Source organism: Cercospora beticola, chromosome 4, assembly GCF_033473495.1.
Source record: "Cercospora beticola chromosome 4, complete sequence".
NCBI lineage: Eukaryota > Fungi > Ascomycota > Dothideomycetes > Mycosphaerellales > Mycosphaerellaceae > Cercospora > Cercospora beticola.
Genome location: NC_088938.1, coordinates 2,863,991 through 2,883,137, shown reverse-complemented (window position 1 = coordinate 2,883,137; position 19,147 = coordinate 2,863,991). Strand labels below are relative to the sequence as shown.

At 51.8% G+C, this 19,147-nt stretch overlaps 7 protein-coding genes across 7 annotated transcripts; 4 read left to right on the top strand and 3 right to left on the bottom strand.

Moving 5' to 3' along the window:
- Positions 1-290: 290 nt before the first annotated feature.
- RHO25_006774 (uncharacterized protein) lies at positions 291-2,396 on the top strand (the record flags this gene model as incomplete). Its single annotated transcript, XM_023597573.2, has 1 exon — positions 291-2,396. The coding sequence occupies one exon, from the start codon at positions 291-293 to the stop codon at positions 2,394-2,396; it is 2,106 nt and encodes a 701-aa protein (XP_023453079.2).
- A 617-nt stretch (positions 2,397-3,013) lies between these two features.
- RHO25_006773 (uncharacterized protein) lies at positions 3,014-3,454 on the bottom strand (the record flags this gene model as incomplete). Its single annotated transcript, XM_065602841.1, has 1 exon — positions 3,014-3,454. One exon carries the CDS (start codon positions 3,452-3,454, stop codon positions 3,014-3,016), a length of 441 nt encoding a protein of 146 aa, XP_065458913.1.
- A 2,160-nt stretch (positions 3,455-5,614) lies between these two features.
- On the top strand, positions 5,615-6,529 carry RHO25_006772 (uncharacterized protein; the record flags this gene model as incomplete). Its single annotated transcript, XM_023597572.2, has 1 exon — positions 5,615-6,529. The coding sequence occupies one exon, from the start codon at positions 5,615-5,617 to the stop codon at positions 6,527-6,529; it is 915 nt and encodes a 304-aa protein (XP_023453078.2).
- Positions 6,530-9,234: 2,705 nt separating this feature from the next.
- Positions 9,235-10,149, top strand: RHO25_006771 (uncharacterized protein; the record flags this gene model as incomplete). The annotated part of the gene is made up of 3 exons (XM_023597571.1): positions 9,235-9,273; positions 9,322-10,059; positions 10,111-10,149. The coding sequence occupies 3 exons, from the start codon at positions 9,235-9,237 to the stop codon at positions 10,147-10,149; spliced, it is 816 nt and encodes a 271-aa protein (XP_023452839.1).
- Positions 10,150-10,298: 149 nt separating this feature from the next.
- On the bottom strand, positions 10,299-12,074 carry RHO25_006770 (uncharacterized protein; the record flags this gene model as incomplete). The annotated part of the gene is made up of 5 exons (XM_023597570.1): positions 10,299-10,522; positions 10,577-11,313; positions 11,363-11,582; positions 11,632-11,943; positions 11,993-12,074. The coding sequence occupies 5 exons, from the start codon at positions 12,072-12,074 to the stop codon at positions 10,299-10,301; spliced, it is 1,575 nt and encodes a 524-aa protein (XP_023452838.1).
- Positions 12,075-12,953: 879 nt separating this feature from the next.
- Positions 12,954-14,822, top strand: RHO25_006769 (uncharacterized protein; the record flags this gene model as incomplete). The annotated part of the gene is made up of 4 exons (XM_023597569.2): positions 12,954-13,053; positions 13,102-13,721; positions 13,780-14,397; positions 14,466-14,822. 4 exons carry the CDS (start codon positions 12,954-12,956, stop codon positions 14,820-14,822), a joined length of 1,695 nt encoding a protein of 564 aa, XP_023451780.1.
- Positions 14,823-15,087: 265 nt separating this feature from the next.
- RHO25_006768 (uncharacterized protein) lies at positions 15,088-19,077 on the bottom strand (the record flags this gene model as incomplete). Its single annotated transcript, XM_023597568.2, has 1 exon — positions 15,088-19,077. One exon carries the CDS (start codon positions 19,075-19,077, stop codon positions 15,088-15,090), a length of 3,990 nt encoding a protein of 1,329 aa, XP_023452840.1.
- Positions 19,078-19,147: the final 70 nt, after the last annotated feature.

Sequence of the window (19,147 nt, the reverse complement as noted above, 5' to 3'; positions counted from 1 at the left end):
TCGTATTCCTCTGGAAGTCTGGATATCCACCCGAGAACCTCTGGCGACCTTGCGCACCACCATCACTACCACCGATATCGAATTTCGCACAATCGATCATCTCATACGCGCGGGCGCACGCGCGAGTTTCGTGCATGGCGCGGTTGAACGAGCCGCCCATTGCACCTGCTCCGACGACAGCGACGAGTCTGGTCGCGGGCGTTGGTGCTGCAGGAGCAGAGAGTGTTGAAGTCTGTAAGTCGTCCTCGTCGTGCTGACGCCCCCAGCCACACACATTTCAACGCGATGAAATGCGCACGAAATCGAAGCCACACAACTTGCCGCCAGCAGCTGATTTTGCCGAAGTAAAACGCAGATTTATCCGACAGAATCGCGAACTCGCAAAGAACAATTCGACACAATCCCTCCGCATCCGAAGCTTGGAGCTGGAAGTCAGCAAGCTGCTGAGCGATAATTTAGATTTGAGGGAACAGGTGCTCAGCCTACAGAATGAGTTGTACGACGCGCGGATGCAGGCGAGCAGCGCTGCGGCAAGGAGAGTCAAGCAGGACCTGAAGGCGAAGCTGGCAGAACTCAGCGGGCTGGTAGATGGCATCGACGAGGGTGGTGATGCGGTCGAGGAAAGAGACATGCCCGAAAAAGCTCGCATCCTCAGCCCGAGCAGACAACAGTATCGCGAGAGACAACCCTTGGCCGAGCTCATGCAAGATACGCAAATGCCGACTATCACCGAGAATAAGATGTTTCCAAGACGGACTCTCGAGGAGCTGGAGATCAGGGAGATCCGTCTTAGCGGAGGCAGTACCGCGAGTGGGAGTCCAGATCTGGGGCCACCGCCTGTTGCGCATTTTGACGACCTACCAAAGCTGAGCCAGGAAGACCCTGTGGAACCAGAGGACAGTAGCAACCAAGTGGAGGAGCTTCTTCCATCTATCAACCTCGAAACACGCCGGAAGAGAAAGGATCCATCGCAACCACGGGAATCAAGGAGATCTTCAATTCTGGCACATAGTCCCGACAAGACTGATGATGCCCCAACTACGATACTGAAGACAGGTGCCAAGAGGAAACTGTCTGATCGTGATAATGACAAGCCCATAAAGCCGCCTGCGCAGGGAGACTTCACGTTCAGCAGAAAACCTTCTGCGACGCAACCAGCACCCGAGGAGACTGAAATACCGACTGTCGCGATCAAACCACCTGTGGAGTACATTGAGAGGCCGTCGTCGCCCACGAAGCCAGGAAGGAGGGTTCTTGGCGACAAGAGCACCAATATGTCGCCTGTCAAGACTACTCGCAGAGCGACGGAGCCAGTGCAAGAGGATCTGAGGAAGCCAGTCGACTCCAAGCCTACCATTGAGCGTGAGCGTGCACCATCGCGCAGCAGTCGAAGGCTATCATCCATGTCAGCAATTCCGGTCCCTGCTCCTCATGACGACGATGCACCAGCGATAGCAGAAATCGCTCCATCTCGACCTTCCTCTACTGAGGTGATACCCGAAACGCCAGCCAATTTCGATGTCTTCTCGCCCGCTACGTCCCAGCCGTCTGAGAAGAATGGAGGTCGCGATACACCTCCGCCGGCGGACCTCTCGTCGATCAGCAACACCACAGAAGGCAGCCAGCGACCTTCGCGGCGGGCACGATCAGCAGTAAATTATGCTGAGCCGTCGCTCGTGGCGAAGATGCGTCGACCTGACAAGAAGATGGCAGACGCCATATCTGGCCTGCAAGATCCGCGACGAGTCATGAGCACATCTACTACGACCAAGAGAACAGGCTCGGGTGTTGTGAAGATTAAAGAAGAAGCCGCAGACGACTCGTCATGGGGCGGCCTCCCGCATACTAGCAGTCTCAGCAGAGAGAGCATGGGCTCACCACTTCGGCATCTTACAACTGACGACCGGCCACACATCTCTCCACGCCCTTCACCTCGTGCATCGCCTGCCCGATCTTCGGCTGGTCTCTTGGGCGACATTGGAGAATCCATCGATGTCATACCCCGCTCCCCACGCTCATCCACAGCGGACTCCATCTCGACTCTACTCGCGAATTCTAGGAAAAGACGCGAAGCTTTAGATAAGAGGATCAGTCCGCCTCCAGACCAGGTTGACGCTGCGACTAAGAGGCTGGAAGAGCTCGACCTGTACGACTTCAAAGAATCCAGCTCTCCAGCAAGTGTGGACGATTCGTCATCGACGAGTGGCAAGGTCGGCGGAAGGGTTATTGCGGCTCACAGAAGGCATAGCAGTGTACCAAAAGCAACGCCACCAGCTACGGTCACTGCTGCCGCGGCCAAGAGCGCAAGTGCGAGCGCAAATGCCGGGACTACTGCTACTACGACTGTCGGACATGGCTCGCGAATGGCGAGTAGAAGACGAAGCATGATGGTGTGAGGAATTCGACATTTTCGTTGATATTGCTGTTCAGCGAGCGAGCGACTTCTGTTTGAGCGATCGTTTTTTGCTTCTGTTGCCCGGATTGCTGTACAGAGACAGAATTTCCTGAACGGGTCACTTATCGGAACAGATGGTGGAAAGGGTCGTTACTGGTGTGGGGCACGATGGCTTTGCTGGATCGGAGGAAAGTGGACGGGAAGGGGGCGCTTTCGTCGTTCTTATCGGGTTACACAGAAACAATCGAACGACCAAATCAAATTCTTCAATGCATTTCCCAACATTCTTCATTCGATCTTCCAAACCAACCGTAATTTGCAGGTTTGGGCGAACACCTTCTCGATGCATTGTGCTAGTTTTCGCGATCGTGCTGTGTGTTGGCTCTTTTCGATAGGGGCCCCTTTGCAGACTTTTTTCGGGAATATCGCATTGCTCATACGATGTGGTGCTGCTCTGATGAGAGGTTTGTCGGGCAGTTTGTTTTGTTTATGGGAATTGTCAAGAGCATCAACTTTGAGGTTGCGGAGGATGTGCTTGGGGGATTTTGTAGTAGAAAAGAAAAGCCGAGGGAGGGTTTTAGATTTTGAGTACGGAATCGAAAGAGGCCAGCCTTGGATTCAGGTCGTTGGATGATCGGGTAGAGCCGTCTGAGTGGTGCGAAGTATACAATAGTGGTAGAGGCAACGATTCAGTGTTGTGACTGACTGAATCAGGGGGAGGAGGTGAATCAGAATGTATGACCTCAGACTTTGAGGGTCTGACACCCCAGAGAGTGCGGAGATGTTGGAGAGTGCAGTGTCGTCCGGCCGTAAATGATCATATTCGGACAGGTCGGTTCCAGGGTGCGAATCGTTCAGTTTGCTGTAAAGTTTTGCGTTGGTTTCCAGAATTTCGTAAAGATGGGCCTTGCAGTGTTCGATAACATCGATGAGGATATGGCTGGGAAGTTTGGCGAGGCAGGTGGAAAGATCAGAATCTGTCGTGAGTCCATGCTCGATTGCAAGGTTGATTCGTTTGGTGCATGCGATGAAGTCGTCCACGTCTGCGGAAGAGCACATTGTGATTGTGTGTTGTTCTGAGATCTTGGATGTTAGTTGCTCGCGTCTTCTTGTTGTCGGATGCCGATGTGTTTGAGTATGGAATTGCTGTGAGTTGACTATTTCTGGTCATTGTCAAGGACTTATCTGCAGCCATGGCACTGCTTTTGTGAGTGGATTGACTTCTGTTGTGAATGCGCGATGGCAATGGTATATTCTACTACATGCACGACGGCGACCAGATGCTCGATTAAAGTATGAGTGCAGCAACGTTGTTCAGTGTCTTCTGTGCAACTCTGGCTTCCGAGGAAGAAGCGCATAGTGTCGGAGCTGGCTCGTCCATAGAAGATATGAGCAAAGCAGATCAGGTATCAACGAGCAGGTGACCATGAGAATGACCAAGTTCGACAGAAGTGTTCACCACGATAGGCCATGTTCAGCCAGAGCAGAACCTGCTAACAGTATGTAGTTTCCTTGGGAGTATCCAATGCAGCATATCAGCATTGGTCGTTCACGGCGATCGTGCGGAACTCGGGTTTGTTTCGCCGTCATCAGATTGAGCAACATTCATGCTGCGTCGCGTTTGAGACTGGAATATTCGAGACCCAGCGATTCCACGCAATTCCTCCGCGACAGCTCTGAGATCAAATTGACCAGGTAGCACAATTGTGCGATGAAGCCTTTGAAACGGTCATGTAGCTTTTGTGACACGAACAGTGTGATAATTTGGACCAGCTGTTGCAAGACCCTGTGAGTGCAGTCGATTCTGTGACTACGATCATCAATGGCGACATGTTCGGAGACTTGGCTCCGATGCATTTGAAAGCAACAATCCGCGATTCACATGTCCGCTCAGAATTTCATAAGACCCGCAACGCGTCGTCGATAGCACCGGCGAGCCGGGCGGTGTGGTTCGGTCTTGGCTGAAGAACGGCGTGGCAAGATGATGAGGCTGTCATTGTCACAATTGTCTCCGAATAATAATGCTGCCTGTTGCGTGGACCCGGCTCGGGTGTTGAAGCGCCCGGTGGACCAAAGTGAAGAAATCGAACATCACATTGACCGCCCCCGTCTCAGTTCAGCATGACACATTCTTGGGTGGCACTCCAACGCGTTATGCATTTTCTGGGCACCAAATCGTTACGGTACTCCGAACTGGAGCGAGATTCGTGCACAGAGCTGTTACACCCCCAGAGCTTGGGTTTCTACAATATTCGCCGAGACGAGTCGTACTCGCGCAAAGCCCCACCGCGCGCTTGGTCAGCGTTTCGAATGGACGCCATGGAAACACGAGCTTGGTCGAATTTGTAGGTCAACTGCCACAACCACAGGCCAGAAATTAGCAGAGTGTGCACAGGAAAATTGAGAAGATTGGATGTGCCAGAGGAGAGGGTGTGAATCCTGCTTTCGCTACTCCTGAAACGGTGCGTCGTGGTGATGGGGGATTTGCCAGAAAGATCTGGATTGAGCTCGTGTCGTGAAGCATCCCTGCTGGAGGATTGCGCGTTGCGCGTTTGACAACTGCTGGTCCCTGCTTTGTCCCATGTCTCGCGCAGCCCATTGGGTGGTCGTTGCAAGCGCGCTCAGCTCGTGTCTCTCTCATTATCATCAGAAGGCATTCTGTATAAGCTCTTTGGTGTATGGAGAGAAGTGCTGTGATGATGCATCCAAAGCAGGTTTCTGTGATGTCAGCAGGAGAGCAGATTCGTACTCAAAGTGCTTGAAGACCCACCGGGCGACGCTCCAGTCCCGTGGCACGGGCGCGGCACGCGACAAAAAGTCTAAAATAGAATGCTGAGCGGAAGTACGAGCCCGAACAACCCAGCAAGATGCTGCCCCAAAGGTGGCGCCCTGCGGGTTTTCTCTTCACGAGCTGATGCATCCACGACCATTCCTTTCCGTCTTCTCATCACCGACCCACAGACAACCACTTCACATTCACTCGCTTGAAATTCATCTTGTAGTTTTGAAAGAAACACGAGACTCACCTTCGCTTGACCATCACTCATCACACTTGATCACCGCCCGAAGCCTACGTCAGCTCCGCCCGGAAGACCCGTCGGCGTTCGTAATTTTGAGCTTGCGGCCAATCGTGATCTTCCTGACTAGAGTCTGTTGAAGACCAGAATTGCTTGGCATATGACACCCCAACAACCCTACCAGGCCTTCCCAGCATCCATCATGCTCGGACTGTTCCTTGGATTCGCCCAGATTGGAGCAGAAGAACTTCCTGCCGGTATTGTTCCCAATAAGAGACAGGTCGTCGGAACAGGAGTCACTTCCAGCGCCGCCGAAACAACATCATCAGAATCAGAAATGTCGAGCTCAACGAGCAGCGCCCCGCCGGAGGAGACGACGAGCTCCGCTCCAGCAGAGACGACTCCCACGACGCAGCCCGAGACCACGCCGACAGCAGAAACGACGCCGACGACAGAGGCAGCGCCCTCAACAACGAATGTGCCGACTTCGATCGATGTCACCACCACGAACGCCGATGGCTCGACCGTGACTTCGCGAATCGCAACATCGACCGCGGTGGTACCAACCACAGCATCGAGCGAAGTTGTCGACTTGGGCAGCACGACGATTAATCGCTCAACCCTCTCCAGCGCCACCGTAGTCACCGCACCACTCGTAACATCTCGAACCGAACTTTCGACCTACACATCCGTCTTCACATCAGATGGCTCAGCTTTTACTACCACTGGCACAACTCAGCGTGTAATTGCGAGCACCACCGGCTTTGCGACGTCCACAATCGCACCTTCAATTCAAGACGGCGGTTCCGGTGGCGGAGGTGGCGGATTATCGTCCAGCTCGCAAAAGATCATTGGAGGAGTCGTCGGTGGTATTGGAGGAGCGATACTGGTTGGCGGCGTTGCGCTTGTGGCCTGGAGAATCTGGGGCAAAAAGAAAGCACAGAAAGAAGCCGCAATGGATCCATTTTATGGCGGCGGCGTCGATTCCCAGAATGACAGTGTGAGGAAGAGTTCGCCACAGCTTGCCAGTGGGACGGGGTTGGAGAGATATCAGCAGCCGCACAACAACCCGGGTGTTGTGAACCCTGGGAGTGTGAACACGGCGAGCAATTTCTAGGAATGAAGTCCTGATCGGTCCGCGAGAAAGAGACGACAGATCCATCCTTGGATTTTCTGATTTTGTTTTGCTGCAATTTGAGCGTAATGATGGGAGAACGGAATTGACATCATCGGAAGGCTGCATGGACAGGCGAGCTGCTTGGAAATAGATCGGATGGGAACATATTGATGAGACGAGATTGCATTTTGAGAGGTGTCGATAGATCGAAACGGCTGCGACACAGTAGAAGGAGAAAAGTTGAAACGACGATGAAGAAGGGGAGGGATCCCTCACATTCTCTTGTGAATATTTCCGGACGTAGAGGAACTGGTAATCAGTAGAAGAATATTGAGATGATTGTAATGAGCTGGTCTTGAGGTCATTCTTTGTCGTTTCGAGGTTCAAGGAAGGCGGGTGCGCAGGTGTGGGCACTTCTTGGTGTCGCTGATGTTTTGACAGGTGCCTGGCCCTTGGAATGTATTGGCATTCCCGCAATCGATTCCGGGCGAGTTCTCGAATCGCTGGACGCATTACCGACTTGAGTCGAGTTGACCTGCTGCGAGAGAAGAAGCCGCCGAGCCTTCACTAAGTCCCTGTGGCTCAGCCGTGTCGCTGCTGGCTGATTGTCTTCCCGTTCTTGTTCGGTTCTCGCTGCACGTCCTATCTGGATTGGAACTGGTCACTGGGGTTCATGGTTGATGCAGAAGCGCTGTTGAGGTGTGTTGAGTCCGTCGTTGCTCTTTCCTCTTCATGAAGTGTCTGTGCTTTGAGCGACGACTTCACCTCCTGTTCACCGCAACACCCGATGTTCCCACAACACGAAATTACACCATTGCTGGTCAGCGGATGACTTGTACATGTTATGGGCGTTCAGTGTTGGGGTAATATTTCACGGCATGGAACTTACAGGGCACTGCCTGCTCTACCACTGGCGCTGGTAAATGCGACCGCCAGACAAGCAGTATGCATACTTGTGTAATCGACTTTGGCTTACGATATTGGCTTCTCGATGCCTTCGGCATAGTGTGTGTGTATATCGGTCGCGTTTCGAGCAGGATGGTCACTACCTGGTTCTGGCTTGGTCATCACAACGATGGTAGCCATTTTATGAGCTCGTGAAGATAGGTCAAATATCACTGGGTGAATCTCAGGGTTGTCGACGGATCAAAACTGGTAAACACGCACAGTCGCTGCCGTTCTGGTGCTGTGGACTACGGTAGACTGCACGTGAGCAAATTGAGACGCCTTCTGGCAATGATCTGCTTCTTGCTTTCTTTTCCGACCATATCTGACAACTAGGTATGGCGCCTACCTGCATCAACGTATTGCTCATCACCACGCCAGCTTGTAACGAACGGTGGCTGCTGACACCGTAAAGATTGCAAAATAAACACGAAAAGGAATTATTCCTCAAATCTCTCCCTAGACATATGTTATTACAGGCACACCATCCGCGCGTCCTGAGAAGCTTGCTGCCCGCAGACCTCGGAGTCTGTTAGCAGTCTGAAATAAACCTGGAGGCTTGGCGCAGTTCGATCTGACATAATAAAAATTCTCAAGTGATTGATGTCTACAAAAGTTTGCGAAAGGCATTTCTCATCCTGCCCACAAGCAGCAAGCTACCGAACAACAAAATGAGTCGTCTCTCGCAACAAAAATGCAAAAAAAGACAATCTGAATGTTGATGAGAGTGGCTAGTCTTGTTAGTTCGTGGTTTTGGAATTGACCTCTTTGGTAGAGCTTACGATTCGAACCCACGCCCTTTCGGACTAGCGGATTGAAACCAACTGAATGATTTCCTTAAGCTAGCGCCTTCTTGGCGATTGTCAGCGAATGTTTGTAGGTGAAGAAGTTGGAGGTGAATACTCACAGACCGCTCGGCCATCTCACCGTGTGATTGGATGTTGTTAGAGCAGAAACTGTTGTACATGATGCTTCAGCAGAGCTCAGACAGCACGAAACTAGCCTGGAAAGATTGCAATCTCTTCGATTGGGTAATGGGTGGGGATTTATCGGAAATTTCTGGATGTGCGTGGTCCGTGCGCCAAGTGAAGACTTGGCACTTTTACTCCACAACCTTTGCTACCATGCAGCAACGACTTCTACAACGCCTCTATGCGACCTTGAGAGCCTGCAACGATCGTTCCATATCATCAGGCGGTCATACCCGACTGTATCAAGCATGTTCGCGTCGTTGAAAGCGACCCTATAATTAGCCGCGAGACGATTTCCGGCGCCACGTCTCGTGGCACAGGGTGCGAAAATGGGCCCAGTCGAAGCAGAAGGTGCTTCACGCATTCCAAACAATGTCGTCGAACGATTCAACTGAAGTGCTCTATTTCAATCAACGGCAACCATTCAGACAATGTCTACCATGCTACTCTGGACTGGTCAAATTTCTCCGTCTTCACAGCACTTTCCTTGTATGCAAAAATGAGGCAGGAGCATATTGAAGCACTACCATCAGACTCAACATCGCTTTACCTTCCATACCCCGCTTGAACTCGAACATGACAGCGAATTGTGTGAGCTAGAGCTTCTAGATCCGCTCCACGGCCTCGCGATAGTTTCTCACGATGCAGCATCGCTCCTGCATTGCAAGTCCTATTTCGGTAATAGTCCATTGCCGGATTACCTTTTCAGTACTTCCAGCTTCTGCTACATAACCAACATCAGCAGACAACTCACTTCACCAGTTCTTGAACATTGCATCGTAGAGAGAAATGGCCTCAATTGGACGTCTTGCTGGCAAGGTCGCCATAGTAAGTCGGTCAGTCTCACCCTGATTTTTCGCTAAGAGCAGCCAACAGATCACCGGCGGAGCATCAGGAATAGGCCGAGCAACAGCCCTCGCATACACAAAAGAAGGCGCCAAAATCGTATGTGCTGATATCCGAGAAACCACTCGCTACAAAGGCAGCAGCGAAGAAAATGGCACGACAGTAGAACAAGTAAAAGCCCTCGGAGGTCGGGCAATTTTCAGCCCTGTCGACGTAACCAAAGCAGAGTCCGTCGAAAGTTTGATCCAATCTGCAGTCAAACAATTCGGCAGACTTGACATTATGGTCAATAATGCTGGCGTATCCCTCGAAGCAAAGAATTTCCGTCCTGTGTGGGAGATCGAGACCGATATCTGGCAGGGGACACAAGACGTGAACTCAACGGGTGTGTTCTTTGGGACGAAGTATGCTGTGCAACAGATGTTGAAGCAGGAACCTCATTCTAGTGGTGATCGGGGATGGATCATCAATACTTCTTCGATTCTCGGCTATGTTGCTGCAGAGCATACTGCGGCTTATTGTGCGAGTAAAGGCGCTGTGCTGAATTTCACAAGAGCGGCGGCGATAGATTGTGCCCCACATCGAATTCATGTCAATGGGCTGGCACCTGGGTATACACAGTCGTCGATGACGGGGCCTTTGTGGGCTGATCCTGTTGCAAAGGCCAAGTTGGTAGAGAAGCATCCTTTCCGAGGTTTGGGCCAGCCTGAGGATCTTGCGAAGGCTGCTGTTTTCTTGGCTAGTGAGGATGCTCAGTGGGTGACTGGGGTGAGTGGAAAAATTTTGGGCTGATGAGATCTGTGCTGACTTCGTGATCAGCATACGCTTCCTGTGGAAGGTGGTTACCTTTCGCGCTGAGCGGCAAAAGAGAAAGCACCTTGCTGACAATGTTGAGGAAACGAGTCTGACAACGGGAATTGTGTTCCCAAGGAACAATGTTGGAAGGATAGAATCCTTTCATGTAAAAAGACCTTCATGCAACTTGCAAACTACACGCAAATTGCCGCTCAATCAACCCTGTCCAAACGATCCACAACAATCTCCTTGGTGTCACCGTTTGCAGCAGTATCAGGCGCAACGATATCGGCTCCTCCAATAGCATCCTTGATGTGAAGAACAACCTTGGGCCCAGTGAATAAACGATCGATTTGTTCGAGCGACAAGTTGCGTGTCTCTGGGTAGAAGAAGTAGATCAACGGCAAGAAGCATGCGTTGAAGATGGCAAAGTAAACTATGAATTGTTAGTGATGTCGTTCGTGAACAGCTTATGATTAATTTTGCTCACTGTAAGTCTTGTACCCGATGCTCTTGATACTGACAGGCGTGATCTCGACGACCAGGAACGTAAAGATCCAATTGCTAGCACTGGCCAAACTGGCAGCTTTCGTACGAATGGCCAGCGGTGCGTACTCTGCCGGCAGCAGCCATGGAATAGCAAGCAGACCGACAGCAAAGAAGAAGTTGAACAAGAAGAGCATGATCGTTGCAACAATGCCAGAGGAAGTAGAGCCATCCCAGACTGTTCCGGCAAGGATTGCCATGCAGCATGCTTGTCCAGCACAGGCGAAGAGCATGAGTTTTCGGCGGCCGAGTCTATCGAGGACCCAAATCGGAGGGAGTGAGGAGAAGAAGTATGCAATCCCGTTGAAGCCAGCGAGGAGCAGCGAGAGTGAATGAGATAATCCGACCGATTGCTGGAAAATGACAGGGGCGTAGTAGGTGATGAGATCTGTATTGCTGTAAGCATTACGCAAATGAGAATGTGTCAAGTATGTCTTACTGATGCCGCTGAGTTGCTGCATGAATTGCCCTCCAATACCCAACAGAGTGCGGTACCTGAAGCGCTGCCCGCCGTCTTTGGTCAAAGCTCGAAAGCCATTGCCAGCTGCTGCAGCACGTTCTTCATCGACAGCATGTTTGATATCCGCCATTTCGTGATTCACGGTATCTTGATTCTCGGAGGAAAGACGGAGGCGTGAGAGGACATCGCGAGCCTCTTCGAAGCGGTCGTGCGCAATGAGCCTGGGCAACGTAAGCAATATGATTTAGCTGACGAGGGATCATAACTGACCATCTTGGTGATTCAGGGCACGCGAAGAGTCCCGCAGCTGTGACCAGAGCAAATAAGATCTGAAGAGCCAAGGGGAATCGGAACTGTGATTCATTCGCAACAAAGCTCATCCCGTAATCGACCCAGTAAGCAGTGGCCACGCCAAAGATGTTGATTGCAAGCTCAATGGACAGTCCCTTGCCTCGCTTCTCTGCTTTCATGAGTTCGGAGTGCCACACAGCTGGAAGTGGTCAATATTGTTCTTTGCCATTGAACCCCCGTGAACCTACGAATTGTACTCGTGTTGATACCATTCCCAAGCCCAGCCACGATGCGACCGACGATCATTTGTGGGATGCCATAAGAAGCGGCCTGGAGAGCAGCACCAATGCTTAGAACAAAGCACCCAAGCCATATGCAGTTTCTTCGTCCAAGCTTTTCTCCAAACAAGAGACAGAAGATACTGCCGAAGAAGCAACCAATTTCGTAAATGGCTACGACTGTGCCTTGGAGGGAGGACGATCCGGTGCCGGTATCCGTGGTGTCAATTTCTGGGAATTGTTTGGTGAATGCAACGCCTGTCAACAGGCCAGACATAACACCTTCAATGCGTCAGTGGACGCGCATCTCAGCCAAATCCCATCGTCCTACCTTGATCATAACCGAATAGAAGGAAACCAGAACCGGCCACGGCCGTAATGGCCCAATTGAGAAGGCGGCCAGACAAAGGCATGATGTTCAATACTGTCGAGCGTGCAAGAGCCAGAAAACCGGGATAGCACTCCTACCTGTACTTTTATGTCTATCGCGTGTTCACCCGCATCATCGGCGTGCCCACGTTCGCCCACATGGCGAACCCTGGTCGGTATGGGGCAATTGATGGAGAAGTGTGGGTTGTGTAACCCTCTCAGGGCACGGTGGGCGCGTAAAGATTCTTCATCGGCATCCCGCATGCGTGCAAAAGTTTCGACTTCATGCTCCGTGCCTATCAAGGAAGATGTTCGGCAACGGTGGCCTGTGCTACTGAGTTCACCATGGGGAAACTGGTCTTGTTTTCTGAGTCCTCCGCGTTCAGTTCTTGTTGGAGATTGGTCGAAGTTAGGGCCGCATGTTTGATGCAGATGCCGAAGATGTGCCTCGAGGTGCAGTACCATATCCCGCTTGGTCGTCGAGGCAATTGGAAGCGCGATCCGACATGTTGGTTGGGATGCTAGGTGACGTCGAGACAAGAGTCAAAAATGCGGACAGCATTATGCTTGTAGCTGTTCTCCATCTCTTGGCCCTTACAAAATCTAGTCTGACTGTCGAAGAAAGACTACAGAAGTACATAAAGGAGAGAAGAAGTGACGATGCTCACTGCTGGCCCGAATCCGGAAAAAGGAAACGCCGATCTTGGCGGCTATGATGCATGCTTTCCTATTCGATTACTCGCTAACCGAGGCCCATCACTCATCTTTACGCGCTATGGCCGAATATCGTTGGCACCTCACAGAGGTGGGGAGAGCCGCAGTGCTGACATGTCCTTTTCATCATTGCTATTGCATAGCTAGTTTGTCGACGGGTTGTACCACATACGGAGCGCTGCAGGACCACCCGAGAGGAATCCATCAAGATGCCGACCAAGTCCTCATACGCTGATGTCACGGTCCCAGATGTAGACATCTGGGGACTTATGTTTGATCGCAAAGATCGGGACTTTGGAGATGACCAAGGTATGTGCCGAGTGGAACAGCTCGAGATCACATGCTAACGTGAAGTAGTGATATATCGATCTGCCCTAAACACCAACAGGTTATACACGTTCGCGGACGTCAAGGCTGCGGCTACAGCATTCGGAGAAGGCCTCTGCAACCTTTGGGACTGGCAACGTGGCGATACTCTCAATATCTACGCACCAAACGACATTGATGTCGGACCAATTATTCTCGGTGTCTTCTTTGCTGGAGGCATCGTGTCTCCTGCAAACCCTGGCTACTCTGCAGATGAACTCGCCTTCCAGCTCAAGAACTCCGAGAGCAAGGCTATCGTTACTACCAAGGCATTTCTACCCACCGCATTGAAGGCCGCGAAGGAAGCGGGCATTGACCAAGATCGTGTAATCATCCTCGGCGAGGAGAAGGATGACACACACCGTGTCAAGCACTGGACCAACATCCGCAAGACTTCGGGAGCGCAGCGCTACAAGCGACGAAAGGTCAAGGATCCCAGCAAGGACTTGGCGTTTCTTGTGTACTCTTCTGGCACAACTGGTCTTCCCAAGGGCGTCATGCTCACGCACCGGAATATCGTCGCCAATCTGAATCAGGTCCACGCCATGGCAGGCACATACTACAAAAGTGGCCAAGACAAAATTCTAGCAGTGTTGCCATTCTTCCATATTGTAAGTCAGCAGATTTGTTGAATGGGAGAAAGCGACTAACCTTGGTCTTTCACACTAGTACGGTCTCACAGCCCTCGTCCACCAACCTCTTCACCGCGGCATCGAGCTTGTGGTAATGCCAGGCTTCGACCTCAAAATCTTCCTCGAATCTATCCAAAAGCACAAGATCACTTACATTTACGTCGCACCACCAGTCATTGTGCGACTTGCACGAGATGACACAGTCAAGAATTACGACCTCAGCAGTCTCCGAATGATGACTTCGGGTGCGGCTCCATTGACCAGCGAGCTCGTGGAGACGGTGAACTCAAAGTACAATATCAAGATCAACCAAGCATATGGTCTCTCTGAATCCAGCCCAATGTCACATTGCCAGCCTTGGGAGGAGTGGCAGTCATCTATCGGATCTGTAGGCAAGATCGCTCCGAATATGCTGGCGCGGTATGTAAGTGCTGAAGGAAAGGAATTGGGTCCGGGAGAGACTGGAGAGCTTTGGATGGCAGGTCCAAACATTTTCCAAGGTTACTGGAAGAACAATGCCGCGACGAAGGATTGCATTGAGGTCGTTGACGGCCATCGATGGTTCAAGACGGGAGATGTCGGCTTCCAGGACGACAAGCACAATTTCTACATCACAGATCGTGTGAAGGAATTGATCAAGTATAAGGGTTTCCAGGTAAATTCGCCCTTCCTCTTCTCCTTGATTTGGCGTCCGAGCATGTACTGATCAGATGTAAAATGTAGGTCGCCCCCGCCGAGCTCGAAGGCAAACTCTTGGACCACCCTCTTGTCGACGATGTCGCCGTCATCGGTGTCGACGACAAATCCCAGCACACCGAAGTTCCTCGCGCATACATCGTGCACAACAAACTCGGAAAAGACGCGGGCGACCCGAAGACGGGCAAACCCACGGACAAAGCAGCCAAAGATGCAGAGGAGATTATTGAGTGGCTGGGTAAGAAGGTTGCGCATCACAAGAAGCTGAGAGGTGGCATCCGATTCATTGAAGAAGTGCCGAAGAGTCCGAGCGGAAAGATCTTGAGGAGAGTGTTGAAGGAGAGGGTCAAGGCGGAGGAGAAGGAAGGCAAGGCGAAGCTGTGATGTTGCTACCGAATTCGGGTCTTGTCTTTGCTGCAAGTGTTTCCGGCGACAAAGAATGGATGCAAAGCCGCCAGATGTTTTTGTATCCATGAATGTATCTGTGTATGTATGTGTGCGCTGTATCATCGAAACCTGTTGAGCGTCTTCCATTTCGCCCGGGCGATTTTGACCCTCAATATGATTCCTCTTATCTGCAGGCCAGCCGTTGCAGTTGATGGAGCACAAATCGCCACGTTGTTATTCGTGCTATAGTCGCATTTTAACACTACCTCTCCAGCAGTCCCAACTTCTCAAAACTCTTGATGACAGGCTTCTCCTTCCTCTTCGCAGTCAACGCCTCGAACAAGACACCCTCGCCACCCCACGGACGATGCATCTCCGGGCCCAGGCCGGACTGCCCGGGCTGCTCTTGCTCCTGCAGAGGCTGAGCCTGCTGCTGAGCACCGTCCTCGACAACAAAGACTTCATCCAAGCAGCTCCTACACGCCGCCTCCACATCTGCGAATGCTGACTCCACAGCAACAGCTCGTTCCCGCATACACCTCCTCATCAACCCCTCCACAAGTCGACTGACATCGGAGCCCGTCTCGTTCAGCCTCTCAATCAATCTCTCGATCGAATTCACCAGATACTCTTCCTCATACACCGTACCCTTCTTTCCTCTCGCGCGCTTCCTCTCCTCTTTTCGTCGATTCTTTGATGTCTTTCGTGTCGCATCCGTTGCAACGGACCCGAGCAGATTACTCTTATTACCAGTATACCGAGTCATGAACGTACCAGCGCTCGTAGTGGCATCTGTAGGTGCGAGGGAAATGTCATCCGGGATATCCACATTCGCTGCTGCGCCAGAGCCGTCGAGGAAAGCCATCGGGTCTTCTTGTTTCTTCTGTCGGAGATCACGGAGGCGAGGGAGTTGGTGTTGAAGCTGAGTCTTCATCTCGGCGAGGAGCTCAGTTGTGGTTGCGGAGGTCTCGATAAGACCAGGATCGATGACGGATTTGAGCAGGTCGAGTTGTTTGCGTTGGGTTACGAGGCGAATAGCCTCTGCGAAAGCATATGCTTTGCATAGGAGTCTGCAGGCCTCGTTGAGATCATTGAGGTATTCGAGGTGGATTGTTGCAGCTGAAGTGTAGTCTTTGGACTCCTCGCAGCCTTCTGCAAGATCGCGTGCTGCGGCGAGGACCTGCTCCTCAGGCATATCGGCCGTGCATGAAAGACATTCTCGCCACAGGGAACCCACGCTGCGATATGCTTCAAAGGCAGCAGAGTAGTTGCCGATATACTCGAAGGCGATACCAGCTTCCTTGTAGCGATTGCGCGAGAGCAAGAAGTCGGCATATATCCGCGTCAGCTCCGTCAGTCTCGCATTATCGTAGCGGTAAAGCTCAATCGCTTGACTGTATAGCTCATGCTTTGCAGCGTAAGCTTTGACTTCATCGAAGGCCTCAAGAGCATGTAGGTGGCCTAGAGCTTTGACGTGACGCTTGAGATCATTGTCGATGGCGAATCGCTGACGAAGAGGCTCCATGTCCTTCAGCGACTGCAAATAGGGTAGGTACTCCCGAGGGTCTTTCTGCGATTGCTGTGCCACAAGTAGTGTAACCTCCAAATCGTAGATACCCAGTGCCGTGTCGTAGAGCCTGTTCGCATCCGCCAGAAAGCAGATGTGATCTACAGCTTGCTCTAGCTGATCTTGTCTGCCCTCCTTTCGAAGCGTCGAGACAAGCGCGAGACCAGCAGGAAGATCTGGAGGATCTTTGCAGACATGCGCTGTGATGATCGACTGCAGATACGTCTGTTCTTGATTTGAAAGTGCTTTGAGGAAAGCATCGCATACCTTGTTGACCTTCGACGTTGTCGATCCTGTCGATTGCGTGATATTGCCGTTTGTTAGCCCATTCATGCCTGATGAAGAGCCCTGCGACTTCAAAGTCTCCTTGTAGATCGTCTGGCTGACATCCTCTTCGGACAGCGAGCTGAGGAAAAGATCGATGTATTCGACTTTCTTCACTTGCTTGATGAAGAGCTCAACATCATTCATGAACTGCTCAGGCGCATAATCGTGCAAGATGTTCATATCCACTCTCTGTGTCCGGCAGATGAGAAACGCCTTCTTGTACTCTCTCTTGCTGATCTCATGCCGAATACCCGCTAGCACCAAGGCTCGTGGGTAAATCGTTTCGAGATTGCCTCGTGGCATCTGCAGAACGAGGGAGTATGCACCAGGCATGACTGTGACCAACTTCGCACCTCTCTCAATGTTTCTGCATCTTTCATCTTTCTCAGGCTCATCAGGCGGCACTTCGAGCTCACTGTCGTTTTGCAAATGCACAAACTTCAGCAGATGGTTGCTGGTCGTGTACACAAGATGCGTATGAGTTACAGCAAATGAGGTGCACCCGGTGATTCTCAACTTCTGCAGGTCGCTCTGGATGTGCAGCAGCCCGCCCGCTGTGAGACCGAAAAGGATGTCGCCGTCGTCGCCGTGCCACACCTCCACCTGCGGGCAGGCATTTGGGAGCGTCCCGACAATCTCTTTCGTCTGAAAGTCATGAACAGCTCCCTTGCTATCCTCGAACAGTATCCGATCGTGATTAGTAGGTCTGAACAACGAGACCACCTCCGTCTCGATCCGCATATCGGATGTACCAAAGTCCGAGACAGTGCTGATTCGCGTGCCTTCTTCGGCTGGTGTCGAGGAGGCCACAACTATTCCGTCATCCGCATCGAAGCAGAGCTGTTGTCCTGATGTGCCAGGTGGCAGATCCAAGTGCAGAGACTCTAGTATCTTGGCTTTCCTAGCCGGCTTCTGACTATAATTGCAGTTCAGTACTGAGATCTTATTCGAGTGCAGCACTCCTATCCGCATGCCGCTCGGGTCAACAGCCACATCTATCGCGTTATCGGGCAGGTCAATCTCGTCAAACGCCATTGGTGGAGGAACGTTGGCAGTCCGCAGCGGCGTGACCTTCAGTCTCTTCCCGTCAATCACAGCCACGACCCCGTAATCAAAAGGTGGCTTGACACTTCCTCTGGACACCTCGAAAGAGTAATTGAGCCATCTAAGATCCTGACCAGTATGAGACGCCAGCTGCAAGGGCTTTTCGGAATGCCAGTTCGTTTTCACTTTATCGTCTCCCGATGGCGTTATCGAGATATCCTGCTTGAGGTAGTAGTGGTAGTTGCCCATCGTCCATAGCTGTACTCTGTCCTTCATACTCACAGCCAGGACGCTAGAGTCTGAATTCCACTGCAGGTCGATCTTTTGCCCAAAGGTATCGCATTCGTCCTTGGATAGCCTCAATTCGAATTCGCCGTGTCGTAGACCGTTCCTCTCGAAGAATACAACATCGATTCGCTCTTCTGTTTCTCGTCTCTGCACACCAGCAATAATCTGCCCACTGGGCTTCCAAGCGACAGCACTCTCCAAGCCATCGACAGGCTCAGAAGCAGAGTCAAGCACGCCTTCTCTCGAGTAGACTCGCACAAGTCTCCGCCTCAACTTCTCCCCGTCCTCTCGCCCATCCACTTCCACGACCGAATTCACAGCAACAAATTCGCCATCGCCTCTCCAGCTGACTCCAACACTCTCGCCATCGTCATACTGACTCAAAACACCACGATCAACCACATCCTTCACAGTCGGATCCTTCAGACCCTTCGCCCTCGCACCAGGACCCAAAAACTGCGTTTCCTTCTTTCCCCACCCAACATCCACATGCAGATTCGCACTATGCAAAACATCTTCTGGACGCAATTCAATCGCAGATCCATCAGTCGTACTCTCATAATCCCGATTCATGAACAGAATCGTTTGGGCTTTCGTGACGATGACGAGCAGTTCTTCATCCGGCGACCATTCCGCGGCAGAAATTCCCACGTCCACGGATCCGACGATTTCAATAAGGTCTTGGCCATCTTGAGGGTCTTCGCGGACGACGATGATGTCTCCACCGGCGAGGATGAGAGAGATGGTGCCTTGGTCCGGGTGGCTGTGGATGTTCAAGATTTTGTCGTATGGAAGATCTGGGTTTGGGGAAGGAGCGTCCCAGGATGCGATGAGGGCGCCATCGGATGAGGGAGTATTTTGGGTCTTATTGTAGCGCTTGAGAGTTATCGCTGGGTTTGTGGGCGTCGGTCCAAAGGCGCAGATGAGATTTGAAGGGCCGTCCCAGGCTGTTGCTGTGAGTGGAGATTCGGAGTCAGAGGCGGGAAAGTGGAAAATTGAGTGCGAGATGTTGCGGAGGTTCCTCATTTTGGCTGGTCAGAAAAGAGAGTATTTGAGAGCCTTGGATTCGTGAATATCATTGCATCGTGTCGAGTTG